We start from the raw sequence: 18,521 nt of genomic DNA, 5'->3' as shown, positions 1-18,521 counted from the left end.
TTATGACATAGTTTTAATATAAATCATATTCACATCAAATGTAACCTAATAGTATTGATATAAGTCTTATTTATATATATAATATTGAGTCTCATCCAAATATTTATTCCTCTTATATCATATAGTTTTAATTATAAATCATATTTATAATTAACTATATATTATAATGTTCCAATATACATTATAACGTTATATTAATCAATGGTATTAATACAATTTAATTTTCTTAAATAATTTAAACAAATCAAATTATTCTAAAATCAAATATTTCTTGTTTCTATCTTCTGTGGACTAATTTGGGATCAGTATGAACATATAGATATTATTGGAAATTTAGACCATATGAAATTAATTAATTAAATTAGGGTTTATGATTTAATTAAATTAATCAATATTCATTAGTTATTAGTTCACTTCACTAAAAATTGAGAGTTGCACTTTTCGCTGATGTACTTTTGTATCCATGAATATAACAAATCAATAATACGTCAACCATTCACAAATTGTTTGTAATTACAACTAGATCGATCAAATTGTCATTTTACTCTTGTAGTTACATCTAACTCTTTATATATACTATTAATGATTCCTCTAATGAACAAATAGTGATCTATGGTTTAATTACTATAAAGTGAATCCTTTCGTGCCAATGAGAAGGTGAGGTCTCATTGTTCAAGATTAAGAATGAGCTTTCAACGAAGCATGCAATCCATCTACTTCCCCTTAAAACGGATAGAAGTGAATTTCATCTTGTGTAGTTGTGGTTCCAACTCCCTACTAAAGGTAAGCCTAGTGAGTCAATGAAACTAGTCACTCTTATCCATACAGATCAAGACATTGTTCTAGCTCATAGATAATAAGAGCTCACAACTCACTTAGGATCAAGGTCAAAACGCATATGGTCATCCTAATGTTTGGGCAAAGTCTTCTGCTAACGTTTTCTTTTTGCGTGGGCACACACATCGTGGATGAAAACATGTCGACAGCGCATAGATACATAAAATCATATCTTAGCTATAGATAACTCTTCTTATAATTTTAATCTGTAAGTTGTTGATCATCCTATTCGTTCCACAATCTGATATGGTCTGATATATCTTGGATTCAGCTTACTCTTTCTGCCAACTTCAAATTCTTTTTATCTGCATAACCCTTTTGTTAGTCTTGAATTGTCTTCAGGTTATCTCAGCCAAAATGAATTTCTAATATCTTTTATTATTTCCTTCCTATGTGGAGCTCAAGCCCTCTTTTCCTTTGGAATTATCACATCTAGATAAAGCATTTTGTATTTGGACAGAAAAATAGAAAGAAGACCAAATCAAAGACCAATAAATACAATTTTATTATTAATTCCACGTCACATTTACACATTCAATTAATTACACCTTTGCTATCATGATCATCCCTAACACTACACAATCACAGTCAATGCCTGCTTTCAACTGTGCAACCCACTATATCAACACAATTCTTTCTTCTTTTTCTTTTCACACACTAACTTATATACATATATGTAGTTTCTTCTTTACATTTCTTTTATGTACTTCCCTCCTATCCCATTTCTTCATATTTCACAATCAATCAAATTAACCAAATCAGCGTACCATCCTTCATGAACCTTAACTGATACACTGGCTGCCTGTACTAAAACTTCGGCAGCTTTCACCATCCTTTCAGTTAGCACGGCTCCTCCGACTTGCCGCAGAGCCTTTTCTGCTAATCTTCTTCCATTCCTTCCACTTCCACCCAAAATGACTCCTCTCGCTCCCAAGTAAACGGCACGTGACACCTTTTCAAACACAGCGTCACCTGCCTGCAAGCATTTTCTTATCATCCGGCTGACAACTACCCTGCTTGATTGAAGAATCTCATCACCATCTCCTGTGAACTTAACTATTGCCTCTGTAATTTCTTCGATTCCTGCATTTTCGTTTTGGTCTAACATGTTTGAAAGATGTTGAGCGCAATTCAAGACTGCAGTTTCTATGTCAGTAGTTGTCATTGTTGAACTTCTCTGGCTCAGGAGGATCTGCCTCCAAACAAGTATGCTGCAAGAGAAACAATGAGCAGCAAAAGCATTAAAACATTTGTCATCACAAAAGTACAAAACTCCAATTCTTCTCAACCATTTTGAATCCCTTCTACCTCGTTGTCGTAACAATTAGTTTCTGAACTTCAGCTTGAACAGCCCTTATCCGGCCAAGGTTAAGACTGAACGTTTCTGGTATTACTTCTTGTGTTACACCAGACACAACAGTAACCAACTTTAGAAGTCCCAGCCTGATAGCTATATCCAATTCTCCTCCAAGACATTCCGGTTGTTCATTGCCTAGAAGAATTCAAACAACAGCCAAATTATGAAATCTGGCTCTTAACTTTTGAGTATTATTAGGCTGTTAAAGAAAAAGAGAATCGGTGGATTCAGTTGTCAGTACCTGTTGTTTCTCTGGCAGTGTTAGATGTCTGTGGGCTTGAATTCACTGGCTGGACAATACCTCCACCGGTTCTTAAAGAGGTCGATGGAAGACAGCCCTTTGATGATCCCTTGGAAACCACAGACAATGATGATAACAAGATCTTGTGTTCTTCCCACTCCTGGTTTTTGCCATGCCAAACAGACGACAGCCATTGCATTGTTTTTGGAAGCTTGGTGTTGGCGTCTGATGGAACCCCATATTGGTTCGCAAAAGCCTTTCTAAGATAATCAAAACCATGGGGTCCCGTTAAAATAGACTTCATAATTCCTATACGAGCTTTGCTTATCTCTTGTCTGAGCACCTGAAATTGGAGCCCAAAAGTAAGATTTTGCAGCAATGTATCGATGAAAATGACCAAATGCAACGATGAACCGTCTCTAGATTGTAAACATATGACATTAATAGTGTCAAAAAACTATTTAGAAGAGAAACCAATGGAGTAAATCATCACAAACTCTCAATCCAATTATTGATGAAACGTAGTTCATAGAATTATTCAGAGGATGCAATTATTTTCATAACATTTAGTCTCTCCAATTAAAAGATCGCTGGAAGAAGAAATTAAAAGTATGAAACAAACCTGAATCTGCTCCATGACAAATTGTAGACCCCGAATCAAGGCAATTTCACATGGATTGTTCGACTTATCTTTGGTTGGACGACATATCTCAGTTAACTCTTCAAATAAACACTCATAACTAGCCTTCAGCTGGCCTTCTTTTGAAGGAGAGGAGAGCTTCTGCAATGTGACTAACGTAAACTCCAAAATCCTCCCAAGGTAGTCTATATCCATGTTCCCTGACTTGAGTACCTACCAAATGACAGAAAATGAAAAGAAAATTTTTAATCTATATACATATTGAAAGATTTTAAAGACAATAAATAATAAATCCAGCAGAATCCAAGCATAAGTCTATTATTAATACCTGGGAAAGAAAATCTATGTCAAAGGCTTCAGTTATCTCATGTTTCCAGCTCTCTGGAGCCATATTGCAAAGTTCATCATGGACTTCTCTCACAAGCTGAAGCACCCGATCATAGTTGGGCTCTTCCTGTTTCAATGATTCCATGACGCTATCCCAGAAGGCCTTGTGCATTGTTTCTCTCACCTTTACCTGAAACGGAAGATGGAAAAAGGTGAACACTTTTTTAGTTTGCCCCTACCATATTATAAATCAAAATTTGAAGACCATGTGATTAATAGAATGTCCAAAAAATGAAATTTTATTCTAGATATTACTTGATGATATATTCTGCTTTAGATAATTTAGAAGATTAACGTGAGAAAAATCTTATTGTTATACAAGATGCCACGAGTACTGAACAGAAACAAAAGATAGTTTACATATCTTAGATAATCAGATAAAGATGACAAACACTGATTTGTAAAGATAAAAAAAAATCAGAAAAATAAAATGTCCAAACCTGGATGCTATTTTGATCTTCTTCAATCATGCCCAAACTGTCAGGAACAGGATGTTGCTGGTGGAGAAACTCATTTACCAAAAGTTCATTTTCAGTGGCCAAGTCTACAGACCCAAACTTCCCTCCTGGAATGCTTCTAGATTCAGATAAATCATTTGGTTTAGCCACCATTTGTTCTTCCCTGAATAAAGAACGGACTACACGAGCTGGCCTTTCAATATGCCTGTCCTTATTGCTCCTGACATCTGATCTTGAAATTGAAGGACCATCCGAGTTGGAAATAGAAGAAGATATAAACTGTGTAACTGGCAAACTCAAAGGGCTTCCATTTTCTACAGACTCAAAGTACTTGGATCGTGTTTCAGATAAAGCACTTTCCATACGCTCAACCCCAGCATCTCCACTAAGGTCCTGAACCTTCTCTCTTAAAAGTTTTTTATCATCAGTGACCTGGTCCACAAATTACCACCAATTAGTGAAAAAATCTAATGTGCATCAGTGTCCTGGTCCACAAATTACCACCAATTAGTGAAAAAATCTAATGTGAAGATTGCTGAACGCTACACACTGTAACACTCCACGCTAAAATGCAATAATTTGGCATGTTTTTTTAATCAAGGGTTTTAAGTATGAGATTACTGAGAAAATTCAAGAACATAATCAAACACAGAAACCAATTCTGAAAATGTGCGTCAAAATTATAATTACCTGCCATTTAATAATGTTAAAATTCACGGATCCTCATAAGCTTTTAAATGTAAACTTTCAAAAAAGACAAAACAAGTGTTACCTGCTTCTGGATAGCCTTCATATCATGTGTAAGAGCATTATCTCCTCCAGCTGACAACTTGCAAGTTTGGAGCATCGACAATTCGAGTTGACATGCAGCTCTCACCAAATCCTCTTCTAATGCTCGTGCATCCTTCACTTTCCATGCCACAAAGCAATTCAGGTAGGAACACCATGCTTTATCAAATGCAGCAAGCTGAGATCTGAAGGTCCACTGTTTTGGCGAAGATTCTAATTCATCATCTGAACTCTGAATTGGCCCTTCCAAAATAATCTTTACCAATAGTTCAAACTCGTTGACAAATTCTTTTGCAGTTTTGACCAGAGCAATCTCACGTTCTCCCTGACTACTAAGAACCGCATCAGGATGACCCAGTATCATATAAGCACAAAGGACCACTCTAACAGGATATCTGAATGGTTTAGCAATACTTCTAGCTACCTCCCGAACAACTACTCTGCTTGTGTTTCTGCTCCTTGCCGAACTTGGACTAGACCTCCTTTTAGGAGAAGCAACTCGCTTGAGGAGGTGATCAATATTTTCAAATTTAAATGGGTAACTTGTAGCAGCAACAACCTTAGCAGCTTTCAAGCGGCTTTCAAGTCGATCAAGTAATGCTTTAACAGTTTGGAGAGTAGAACTTGATTCAATCAGAACAGCAAACTGTTCAAAAGGCATTGACTTAACAGATCTTCCATTAATGTTTAGGGAGTTGTATGCTTCAGTTAATGCTAAAGTAGTCCTCCTCAATTTTAGAAATCTCCTCCAGCACCTATGGAGAAAAATTGAAGTGATGGGAAATGTAATTTCATTTCAAGGGAATATGTTTCTTAATTTATCAATAGAAACATATTCAACATCAAAAGTACTCAATAGGCAAATGCAAACAGATAATTCGTTTCTTTTTAAGGATGTAAAACAAATTGTTCCATCTACGATTCTGCATGCAAAATTAAGAGACAATACTCATTTGACCTCAGATTAAGATTAGCAATAATTATCCACAAAGCTCCAACCCCCGAGAAGCAAAGAGAAAAAGAAAATGGTAAATTAGTCATGGTACTAAAGAAGTATTGAGGTTAACACATCTCAACCTGTAACAGAAAGAAACAAAAGTAGATGATATTTTATCATATCAAGTTATATAGAACCCATGATGTAAATTATTCAAATTATATAAAGATTTTTAAAAGCAGGGAGTGAGAAACATGGTCAATCATCTGCAAAGAATTTTAACTTTGACATGTTCTCCATTACATCAAGACATAAGGTTTACCTTAAAGCATAAATATAAATATGAAAGCAAAGTAACAGAAGAAAAACATTTTGAAAAAGTAATTCCTTTTTTAATCTTGAAAACAGTGAAGAGCTAAAATACCTTGCTAATTTTTGGGATAGGATGTCAGCATGTTTGTGCATCCTAATAATATTTACTCGACTAGCTATATCTGGCCTTCCTCTCTGCCTCAAGTATTCTGCTCTTTTTCTTTTTGCCTAGTGATCCACCAAAAATCACAAGGATGAGAATGGTACACACAAACCCAAGGTATGTCATCAGAGTTTCAATGGGAAAAATCAGAGTCCAGTGTGTGACTAACTAATTTATTTCCTAATGATCTACTAAAACATCAAAAGAATAAGAAGAATACACACAAATCCAAGGCATATGACTAGCTATTTTATTCCAACTGAAAAAAACATACATACCCTTTGCATTCGGTCTTCCAACTTATCCCTCATTTTCCTCCTCTCAACCTCACGTTGTTGAGATACAGACTTAGCCACACGCCGAGCCTGCAACACTCGAGCACGTGCCCTCTTTATCTCTGCTTCCAACAAACCCAGCCGTTTTTTCTCAGCAGCTGCACGCTTCTGAGAAATTGCAGCACGCACTCGCTCCCTGTACTTATTTTCCCAGGTCATCTTTCTAACCAACGACATAGATGACCTTTCCATCAGTGAAGCCCTTCGCTGCCTGTAAGCCTTCTGGATAAGCATTCTATTTGCCTCTGCTTGCTTTGCTCGAGTTGCAACTTCCTTGCCAAGCTTCTCACGCTCTTCCTGTTTACGTCTCTCCACAACTGTTTTAGCGACTTGTCGTACCTCATCCACCATAGCAAGACGCTTCTGAGCATTAGCCAATATGCCCAACCTGTCATTTTAAAAGATCATTAACTCACAGTTTGGAAACCTAATGGTATATAATGCATAAATAATCAGGCCAATATCACTCTCCAAGAAATAAGTTTACAAAGACAACGAAAAAAACCACAGAAGTTGTTATCACTAGAGAAATGTCACAAAGATTTCCAGAATTAACAAAGAAAAAGCATCATTTAATAATCATGAATTAGAACTTTGTCATTGTTCAAATCAGTCCAAATAATCTTAACTTGAATTCATAAGAAGAGCCACAGAAAGGTATGGAGAACCATGATAAAGAGCTTAACATAGAGAATTCAAAGACCACAAATATAAGAACAGAAAAATAATTAATTAATAAGAAAAATGATAAAAGATGAAAAGCCAGCCAGCATTCTAAAGAAAGAGACATCCCATCCAGCAATTTAATGTTTGCAACAGTCCAGACTACATATGCAAATGTATGAGATTGCCTTGGATGTACAATAATATGTGAGAACAGTTGGTGTACAGTCTAAGTTATATGGACTGCCTGTGATGACCTCAGATAAATGGATTGACAATGGCTTTGCCATTATGAAAAATATATGTATTACTTATTAGTTTACCTCTTCTGTTCTGCAGCCAAGAGTTTTGCTTCAAGCCGCTGTGCAAGGTTTCCCTCCTGAGAAGAATGTGATGGACTTTTCGGCTTTGGTCGAGCCTTGCTGGACAACTTCTCATAATGTTGCTGCACTCAACAAATAATGAAAGAGAATTAACAGAAGCAGTAGGTCTAAAGTTCCCCACCAAAGGTTCAAAGGCACCCTGCCTCTTGTAACTTCACTCCCCACCACCTCGGAAAGAGAAACAGAACAAAAAAAATTTATAAATTAAAAAAGTTACGAAACAGATTCGGGAAAAAAATGATGAGGTCCCAAAAAGCCGGTTGAAAAAATTGAGTAAAGACAACTATTACAAATCCAACTTCTAATGAATTTATAACTCGGACCATAAAAGGGTGATTAGCGAAAACAGAACAAAAACAATTGCTATTCCTTCTTTCTGCCGCTATAATGTTGTCAAATGCCCTCTAGCCAGCGGTTAACGCCGGATGATATTGTTTTGAGGGAAACGAAAAGATATTCAACAACAAGAAAATTTCCAACTTAGCACACAAGACAAGGAAGAGAGAATTTCATTTGAAAAAAGAAAAAGGAAAAAGCGGAAGTGAGAAGAAAGCTTGTGTGAGATAAAGGAACCAATCAAGCCACCCCAAAACAGAGGAACCAACCAACCCACCCGACCGTCCAATTAAAGAAGAAAAAATTAACACGAAAACCCCAGATATGAGGAAGAAATGAGGAATATCAAGAAAAGAATTAGCAAGAAAAATTGGGAACGAACTCTGATCATGCAACTCAGAAGATATTATTTCAAGACCAAATTACGCAACAATTTCAGAGGAAAAACGGGGGGAAAAAACCCAAATTAAACATGAAAACAAATAGGTCAAGCCACACACACAACAACCAATAAGAAAAAGAAAAAGAAAAAGAAAAGTATAAATATCATTTTAACTACTCTTATCAAGTAAAAGTAAAAGGGAAAAAAAATCCGTGATAGACGTATGGAAGAGACGTTAAAGAACAAAAATCTTGACCACTCCATATCAATCGGCGAGAGAAAACGGCCGAAACGCTTGAATAAGGAATTCAAGCCTTAAACTCCAAACTAAAAAAAAACAAAAACAAAGACAAAATAATTAAAAAGAGTAGGATTAAGTTAAAGACCTGACGACGAAGATCAGCATGACGAAGCTTAGCCTGAATTTCGACCACAGTACTGGGAGACTTACACTCAACAAGAAGTCTCTGACGAAGTCGCTTAGGAATCCTGGGGGGCGAAGAAGAAGAAGAATAAGAAGAAGAAGAAGAAGAAGAAGAAGAAGATAAGAGAGAATCAGGGAGAGAAAGGTCCAAGGATATCCCTAACCCCGTTGTGTGGGTTGGAGGAGGGGTATCGACTCCAGCTTCCATGAAGAACGAAGAGGAGGAGAAAGAGGATAAGAATGAAGAAGGAGGGGAAGGAGGGTGATCAGAATGAAAGACGATAAGAATTGTGCAGAAAAATGAAGGAGAAAGGAGAAGGTGAAGAAATGGAGAAGGAGAGGAAAGGGAAAGGGAAAGGGAAAGGGGGAGTTGGGTTTGGGATTACGAATGAGGAAAGCGTGTGAGTTTTTTTCAATTTTAAAATATTAAATATAGTTTTATTATATAAATAAAAATAAAAAAATAAAAAAATAAGGAGTCGGCTTTGTTGAAGAGTGTCAACTTTTCCAATCAGGACCTTCCACTTCACGCCACGTCACTCCTGACCCCAACGGTATTCTTTTTTATATTCTTCTATTCCCTTTTCTTTTTTCCATTTCTTTCCTTCATTTCATAAATTAACGAATTTATTCCTCCATTTTTTATATATATATATATATATTTCTATGCTATATTATATATAAATTAAGTGGGGGATAAATATTTTTGTTACATTTTTAACCATTTTGTTAATTTTAATATGAATGTTATCTTAACTAATTGCTAATTAAATCACTCAAATCAAGTCTTAAAAAGCTACCCTTACACACTTTTGGTTGCAAAAATTCTTTTTGCTTTTCTTCTTTTCTATTTACCTTTTGTTTATGTTTTATTATTAAAAATGGTTTCTAATTATTAATATAATCAGATGTGAAAGAGAGTAAAATATGAAAACTCTTTATCCCTTTATTTCTTAAAAACTACTCTACAATTTATAATTTATGATTTAATATAAATATTAAATAAATACAGCCTCAAACGTCTAAATAAAACCATTTTTTACTTTAAATTATTGGATACATCTTTCCACAAGCACACTCCTCCCCATACGTAGGCGTTATTACACTAAACTACGTTACTAAACTCCGTGTTATGTTCTGATTATTAGTTTTCTGCACTCGTTTGTGATATCTCTAAAAATGTTCTAGTGTGTGTGCGAGGTAAAATCTTCAATTTTTCAATAAATATTTTTCTTTTAAATTATGGATTTTGTCAAGATTATTAATTAGTATTGTATCATTAACCAAACCCAAAATATTGATATTATTGAATTTGAAATTAATAAGTTTACTTAAATTCTAACTGTTTTTTATTCAATATTAATTACTCACTCAACAAAAATCAAATAGATTACATTATATCACAATTCCTTTCCAAGTCCATATCCCATTAGTGAACTTGAAAATTTATGATTTGATATGATATGACAACTTTAAAGCAAACTTTTAATTACATGGTTTATATATATATATATAGATATTTTCATTTTCTTTCCTTCCTCTTTTCGTATAGTTTTAAATTTAGAATTAAACGTCGTCTTTATTATCTTTTTAACGACATTATAATACCTCTCCTCTAGTTTAAATATCCTCTTCTCGAACTTTCCATTCATGTGCTAATTACTACCCTATCATTAACAACTCAACTTTCTTGGACATTTAATTTTAGTAGGTAAAGTGAGTCTAACTATAAACTTTTCAAGCAAATTGAGATTTTTGTAAATTAATATAAGATGAAATCCACACATTAAATAAATAAGTTGAACATGTAACAATAGACTTAGAATATATATAAATTTAGGGGTGAAAACCATCAATGGCCCATGCTTTTGGACTCAAAAAGTTATGAACAAAGTGGGACTCTCCATTTAAAGAAAACTTTGACATTGTGATCATAGCAATGAAAATCACTTACCATCTTTATCTTAATTAAAAATTAATGTGTCAAATACATAATTATTATCTCAAACTTTAGTACTTTTCAATATATTATTTATTTTTTATTTTAACCCTAAGTATCTCTTTCAAGTTCTAAACTCAAACAAATTTGATATAATTTTGGAATGTCAACAAATTAAAACCAAGAAGAGAATTATAAGATTTAAGAATAAAAATTAAAACAAATGAACATTAATTAATTAATTAATTAGTATCCCCATGTGTTACTATTTAATATAGGAACATATGTTTCCTTTTCTTGCTCAACAAATTAAATGGACTCTTTCCTTAAAAAGAATTCAAAGTTGTCATTCCAAAGTTCATAATAGGATGGAAAATGATGATTCAAGTTATTAATATACTCTTCATTTTTTAAGAAAAAGACATTCGATCATACTTTACAATTTTCTATTTTTCTTATAAATAGAATAAGAAAAGAATATCCATGTTCGTTTTAAAAGGAATATGTATCGTACCTATTGTTTTAACTTTTAAAAGTATATTCGATCCACAAATTTTAAGAAGAGTGGATAGATCGTTTCAAATTTTAATTTAGTTTAGTTATAAAATTTGACATACTCAAACATTTTAGTAGATCGTCAATAAATTTTAAAAAATGTTGAATGGGTCCAAACCTATAAATTTGAAACGGCAAAATTAAAGTTTATTTATTTTTGTTGGAAAGTCTCTTACTACTGATATTATCAAGTTTTTTTTAAAAAAATGATGTTATACATCACAACATTTTGAATCTAATTGTTATATTTACAACTATTCATTTGAAATAGAACGAAACTTAGTGGCAAATAAGTGGCACTTTTAAAAAGCCTTTTTTTCCTTCAACCCATGTGATACCATTCTTGTTTCTCACTTTTGATATCCATAAATCTCTCTTCATATCTTAAAGTTGAGTTTAATATATTACCTCAAAAGTCAAATATATAATTTATAGACTAATTATTAGTATATAAGCCATATATATTATTTTTCTTAATTCTTAATAACTTTTAACGCTCTTTCTTTACCTTTTTAAATTTTGATTTTGCTATGATACATGACTACAATATTTACGTTGATACATTGTATGATTGAGTTATAGAGAAATAAATCAATGTTTGGTCAGCAAACTCTTATCTTAACAATTTATTTCGACAAATCTTAATAAATAGAAGAAGAAAAAGTTCTCGTCCTGATAAAGCAGGAAAGAGAGTCCTAGAAAACTCAAATTAAGTTGTGATGAATTATTTATTGATTAAAGTTGGTTTGTTTAGTATTTTTTAAAAGATGGAATGAGATGTTTAAAATGAATGGTTGATTGAAATTCTATAAGAAAATATCTCCTAAGAAAAAGAAAAATAGTAGAGGTCATAATGTTAGGCTATAAAAATGGAAGTAGTCAAAAGGAATTAATGATTAGAATTAAAAGTGAAGGCATGGGAATGGAAATAATCTATCTTTGTTGTCATTGCCCACTAACCACTCCACCTCTCCCTCATGCCATCCCCAATCAATTACATGGTGTTTCTATTCGTTCGTTCCATTATGTAAAATGAACTAAAATATTTGAATATTTATCGACAAATTAGTTTATTTAATAAAAATGGTTTTAAAATTTTGTAATATTTGTAAATATTTTTGAAAATTTTATCATTTAAAATAGTTTTGTAATTGGAGAATTGATAAATTTGGATGTTCTCTTATCGATTTAGAATCATTTATTATACGTTGAGTTTGAATATAACCAAATAATTGAAAATGTTAATGAACATAGCAAAATGCTACTATTGTCTATCATTAATAATCTATGGTATTTTGTTGTATTTGATCGACAGCGATAAATATTTGCATCAATTTTTATAAGTAGTGTTGTTATTTAAAATAATTTTTATATATATTCAAAGGGGATTTATTTATATTTATATATAAAAAATTAAATATCAATACATTTACTTTAGTAATTAAGGGCCCAATATTTGGTAAAGTTTCGGATCTCTGTTTCTGTTTTTATTTTTTAAGAGACAAAGGTATTTGGTAACGTTTCCTATGTCTCGTTCTAAAAAAAATATAAACGTTTTCCATTTTATTTGGAAAAAAAAAAAAGAGTAATTTCTCTTATTTTGTTTCTCAATTATTTTTATCAGTTTTATTTTATTTTTCTTTTTCTTTTTTTGTTTTCTTTTCCTTTTTCTCAATTATTTTTCCTATTTCATTTTCCTTTTTCCATTTTCTCACGTGATTTTCTTTTTCTTTCTCTTATTTTTATATTCTTTCCCAAATAACCACTCTCTAGGTGGTTTATTTTTCTTCCTCTTATCTCCATCGTCTTCCCCAAATAACCATTATCTTCCTATTTCTCTCATTGTCTTCGCCATCTTATTATTCCTCACCTCTCATCGTCTTCCTCTTCGTCGTGGATTTCAGTCCTATTCTTCATTGTGGGCTTTCATCTTCCTCCTTGCCGACTCTGTCTTTTCAAATTTTAGTCTTCATCTTGATCTCCATAAGATTACTAGAAAACCTTTATATCTAGGTTTGATAAAGTGAGTGGTGTAATGTTTAATTGAATTAGGTGTGAATAAAATAAAAAAACAAATCTAAAAGAAAATAGGGAAACAAGAAATATTTATCAAACACATTTTCTGTTTCCGTTTCTTTTTTTCAAGAAACAATAAGCTTTTTTTTTTTTAAGAAACAAGAAGTAGAAACAATTATCAAGCATATTCATGCTTATTTTTCTAAAAAAAGAAGAAACAAGCAACGAGAAACAGGAAACATATCATAATAAGAAACATTATCAAACTTTATTGTTTGAGCTAGAATCCAATTTGAGTCTAAAAATAGATGTAATTTAACTCAATTGTTAAGTAAAACTCAGATCCAAGTAGTTGAACCCACAAAACTCAATAAATAAAGGGAGTTCGGAAGACTTCCTAATTCTTAAAAGTTGAACTACTATTTCTTGAAGATTCGAACATTCTATCAAGATCTCAACTTCAAGAACATCACACACACGATTCCTCAAATCAAGCATACACATTCTGTTGAAAAGATAATGTAAAAGAAAACGAGAGAGGATCAAAAAATAATAAAGATTGAATCACGTCACATCAAATCAACATAAATACAAGTTTAATTCCAAAAAAACAAGTTTCCCCAATAAACCCGGTGCAAAAACACATGTATTTAGACGATTAACTTTTTTAGTTAACTATCATGAAATTTTCTTAAAGAAAATTAGTCAATGGAGACAATGTCACGTAGGTGCATTTATTGTGAACATAAACATAAATTAAAAGCATATATAGTTTGATATGAAACCTAATGTTAAGCTTCGGAAAAATAACAAAAAACAGATTATCTATGTTCACATTTATGAGTATTGAAATATTTATTGATCAATTTGTCTATTTTCAACATGAAGCCCAACCTAATTTTATGCTATGTTTGATTTTTGTTGAACATTCAAATTTATTTTAGCATGTTAAAATGTTCTTGATCATTGAATTTTGTGAGTTTTCTCTTTTATGATCTTATTGTTACCAAAACTATATCAAATAAGCTATGAATATATCCAAATTTCATTAGATTGATGAAAGCCCTTTTATTTTCTCTTGTATGATCTTTTGTTTTTCTTTTTCTTAGTTCTATATATACATATATATGTGAAGATTTTCATCTTATTTAGTATCTTATTTTTATTTTATCATCAACTAAATATTTTATTGAAATTCAAATCAATGTAATTAAATATTTAGGGATAGAAGAATAAGCCATTTTATGTATAAAATTAACTATTTATTTTCAAAAGAGAAAACAAGTGATTTAATTAAGGGACATTTTCAAATATCAAATTCTCCATAGCTCATTTAATTTTTTTACTATATTTTATAAATAGTTTTAATATTTTGTTAAACTAACTTAATCTTATCTTTTTTATTTTATTATGTTAAATACAATCATTCACGTATTTTTTTATTTAAATTAGGAATTTAATTTTGGAAGCATGCACACAATTGGAATGCATTTCATATTTGCCATAAATTAACTCCAAATTAAATAGTAAACTAAACTAAAATATTTATTTTCATATAAAAATTAAAGGTAATATATTAATTTGTTTTTTATTATTATTAAAAAAACTATTTTGTTAATTGCTTCGTTTTAAATAATAAAATAAAACAAAAAAAAAGTTTTTCAATTATTACATCAAAACAAAAACCAATAAAAACAAAATTCATTTTAATTATCTTTATCATCAACAATTTTCTGAAAGAAAAAGAAAAAAGAAAAGAAGTAGTAGGTATTGAAAAATGAGTTTTGGTGGAGCCCTTGGGAGAGGCCCAAAGGAAAAAAAGTGGATAAGTGGAACCCATGGAATCTACAAACTTGGAGGGACATTTCAGTCATTTCCGGTGGCTACTACTTGGACGACGTCGTTCATGGTTCGTTGTCATAATTACACATAGACATGCATTACATTACATACACGTCTCTCTCCTTTACAAACAGCAATCCCACGCCACGCCACGCCATTCCTTCATGACTTTTGTCCTTTAACTCCTAATTCCCCGCCTCCCATACGTAACATCCAACCTCACTCGCTACATTAAATTGCTGGATGCTACTCGCTTTCTTGAGCCATTGCTTTTCCAATTTTTAAAAGCCTTGGCTGGGATATGCACACGTGTCGGATTCCCTATGGTGGTTTGGAAACTGCGGCTTCAGTTGTTTTGGACTGGAGCGTGGTTCTTGATGTTACTACTGCCACGTCTGCTTCCCACCTAAGCTTTTCTTATTAATTGTGATTTGTGGAATGATGGATGATCAAAATTCAACGCCACCTGGCACCTGCTTTTCTTTCTTTCTTTCTTTTAAGAAGAAAGCCAAAGCCACGTTGTTTAACACTAATAACATTTTGGGTTTCTCTACTGAAACTTGTTTCGATGCATCCAGATTTTGTTGCTGCACTTCCCTTATAACCAATTGCGAGTTGAGAAGCTTTAATGTCTAGAGTGAACAACCAACCCAATGTTGGTGGGCCACTTGGTAAAAATATCAATTTCAACGGACTCACGTGGGTTGTTAAATGTATTGAGCATGCTCGTCCAGGGTGGATGTACATGTCCCTATGCCCAAATCCTCCTCAACCACCTTATTTTATAAACCATGTATTTAGTTTAGTCGGCTCTGTTGATTTCTATGTAAGTGATAGCTCGCACTTTTGCATGTGTTAGCCTGTCACATCTAAATTTTTTTAAAATGTACTGTAGAGAAGACTCACTAGTCATATTCTTGATTAAGTCATATTATACTGTTTGTAATCTAAGTTTTTATTTCTCTCCGATGATGTTTCCTAAGTTTTTCTTTCTCTTCCACGTTTTATAAAACAATTTTCTCTCAAAATATGAAGGGAGGCTAAACGTATAGCGAGTTTATTTGCAACTTGATCGTCAGATTAGAAGTACCACATAATCGTCCATCTTTTTGCCATCGTGACATCGAACACTCTCAAGGGAGGGTTTGGTTAGCAAATAGTTGTAATAATTACATGGAAGTAGTTAAAGGAGTTAAGAAGTGAAAAATATGAGTCATGGAAATAACGAAAGTAATAAACCTATTTAATTAAACATGTGTTAAAGAGTAAGGTTGCGAAGGAAGGACATCAATCAATCGTCGACGTCGACCGTCCGGAGCTCTCTTGTTCTTCGCTTCATAATTTGCATCTCTGTTCACCTTCTTCACCAAAATCGCCGTGAATTTTCCTTCAGCAATTTACAGGTCTCCCTCAATTCTTCGATGTTTCCTAGCAATGTCAGGTTATCTTCCACATGAAGTCTTATTTAACATTTTTCTAAATCTTCCTCCAAAAACTCTTATCCTCTGTTCATGCGTCTCAAAATCATGGCGCTCTGTCGTCGCTAATCCAATATTCATCAGCACCCATCGCAACCAATCTTTAACCTGCAACAGGAAACTCCTGATTCTCGGTCGGTATTATTATAATAGAACCGAGCCGAAAGTCCGGTATTCGCTTCATTTCGATACAGACACATTGGATCTCTACCAGGAGTTGAAATTCCCATTCCCCAATTCTAATGGGGATCTTAAGATTGTGGGTGTTTCCAATGGACTGGTTTGTTTCTTAGGTCTTGATCTTCTCTTGTGGAACCCATCAATTCAAAGAGTTGTAGATGTTCCTAGAACCAGCGATACTGTCACCACCTATGGTGTTCCAGATTTCTACGCACTTGGATTCGGCTTCGATTCTTGTGCCGACGACCACAAGGTGGTTAGATTGTTATATTTTGCAGACAAGGTTCCTTTTAGTTATAAAAGATCTCCTAAAGTTGAGTTATATGAGGTTGGGACAGGTTCATGGAGAGCAATTAACAACAAAGCTCCTCGCTGTGAGATAGTTAGATCAGGATGGACACAAGCTTTTGTCAATGGAGCTGTGCATTGGATAGCATACAGGGAAATTGGCACGGGATATAGGTGTTTCATTTTGAGATTTGATATAGTTAAGGAGTGCTTCAGTATAATAACTTTGCCCGATTGTTTGGCTAATAGCTCACCATATGACTTGAAAGTTACCGTGCTGGGAGGAGCACTTTCCATTACGCTGTGTGGCTGGTATTGTTTTGAAACATATATGTCTTCTGTTTGGGTGCTGAAAAAATATGATATCCCTGAGTCTTGGACTAAATTAATCAGCTCTGGTCCATCACAGGAGTTGGGAATGGTGTTAGGACTTAGAGAAAATGGAGAGATGCTTATGGAATCTAAAAGTGGGGAAGTAGTTTTGTACAATCCATATATCCGGCTTATGAAAAATCTTGGAATTTACGGTGCTGAAGGTACTTTCTATTTAGATTCGTATGTTGAGAGCTTGGCTTTACTGAATGAAGGAAAAGGAATCTCGGAGAAAGTGGCTGAAGTTTATGATTAAGTCCTTAGTTTGCTGCTGCAAGGTGATTGATAATAATGGTAACGATTTATTTCTTAAAAAATGTTGGGTCTCACCCTTTTGGCATGTATATTTTGTAAATATTAATAGGTTCAGTATGTTGTGAACTTGCCTCCTGTTAAATTTGAAATATGGTGATGGTTCTTTGTTTTGGTCATTGTTTTTTAATAAAGTTGCATGAAAATTAAATGAATGATCTGAATCTCTAAGGCAATGATAAAGTTGAGTGACTTCACTGTTTCCATACCATGAAAGCCTAAGAAGCACAATATGGACATGACTACATGTTTTTTAAAATTGTTTTTTAATAACATGAAAGCCTAAGAAGCACAAATAATTTATTACTATTGTCATATGTACCTTTTTAGTCTATAGTCTATAGTCTACTTAACAATGTTTTGTGTTTTGTGCATGTCTCACACATTTGTCGTACTAAAAGTGTTTGATACGTGTCCAACAAGAGTAAGAGTGTCCTTATGTCCAACACATGTCCAACACGTCAGACTTGTACATGCTAGCCGAATTAAAGTGTCCAGGGAAAGTACTGCCAATGTTAGTACTCTATATCAGTTATATAGGACTAGATAGGAAGGATTTAAAATGCGAACGAATTGATAAAGTAACAAGTATATTTGATGCTTGAGATGGGTAGGATATTTTGAGGTTGGTTACTTAAATCAAGTTTGACCTTAGAAGGCTACTTGACATGCTTTTTTTAGCACTTGGCACTCTGTCTGTACCTTTCTTTTTCCCTTTTTCTGCCTATTCACCTTGATCTTTCTAAGCGGTTTTTATTTTATTTTATTTATTTATTTGGGTTTTTTTTAGATTATTACAACTTCCTAATGTAGCATATGCATTATTATAAGGACTGCAGTTATGGATATTAATGCTATTGAAATACAGTTGCCTTAAATCGACATGCTGAGAATT

At 33.1% G+C, this 18,521-nt stretch overlaps 2 protein-coding genes across 3 annotated transcripts; one reads left to right on the top strand and one right to left on the bottom strand.

Moving 5' to 3' along the window:
- Nucleotides 1–1,320: 1,320 nt before the first annotated feature.
- Nucleotides 1,321–9,043, bottom strand: LOC101216796. Of its 2 annotated transcripts, XM_011659241.2 has the most exons (12): nucleotides 8,809–9,043; nucleotides 8,607–8,709; nucleotides 7,443–7,564; nucleotides 6,400–6,844; nucleotides 6,071–6,186; nucleotides 4,693–5,464; nucleotides 3,903–4,352; nucleotides 3,404–3,592; nucleotides 3,058–3,288; nucleotides 2,436–2,778; nucleotides 2,146–2,329; nucleotides 1,321–2,048 (listed from the first exon to the last, which is right to left on the bottom strand). In XM_011659241.2, exons 1-12 carry the CDS (start codon nucleotides 8,850–8,852, stop codon nucleotides 1,565–1,567), a joined length of 3,483 nt encoding a protein of 1,160 aa, XP_011657543.1. In that variant the 5' UTR covers nucleotides 8,853–9,043; the 3' UTR covers nucleotides 1,321–1,564. The 2 variants fall into 2 exon arrangements, with proteins under 2 accessions (XP_011657543.1, XP_011657542.1); XM_011659240.2 differs by having other exon boundaries at nucleotides 8,607–9,043.
- A 7,204-nt stretch (nucleotides 9,044–16,247) lies between these two features.
- LOC101216561 (F-box protein CPR1) lies at nucleotides 16,248–17,834 on the top strand. Its single transcript, XM_004140188.3, has one exon. It carries the CDS (start codon nucleotides 16,431–16,433, stop codon nucleotides 17,568–17,570), a length of 1,140 nt encoding a protein of 379 aa, XP_004140236.1. The 5' UTR covers nucleotides 16,248–16,430; the 3' UTR covers nucleotides 17,571–17,834.
- The last annotated feature ends 687 nt before the right edge of the window (nucleotides 17,835–18,521 follow it).

This window comes from Cucumis sativus, chromosome 6 (genome assembly GCF_000004075.3).
Source record: "Cucumis sativus cultivar 9930 chromosome 6, Cucumber_9930_V3, whole genome shotgun sequence".
NCBI classification, from domain to species: domain Eukaryota; kingdom Viridiplantae; phylum Streptophyta; class Magnoliopsida; order Cucurbitales; family Cucurbitaceae; genus Cucumis; species Cucumis sativus.
This window is presented reverse-complemented; position numbering and strand designations above follow the sequence as displayed.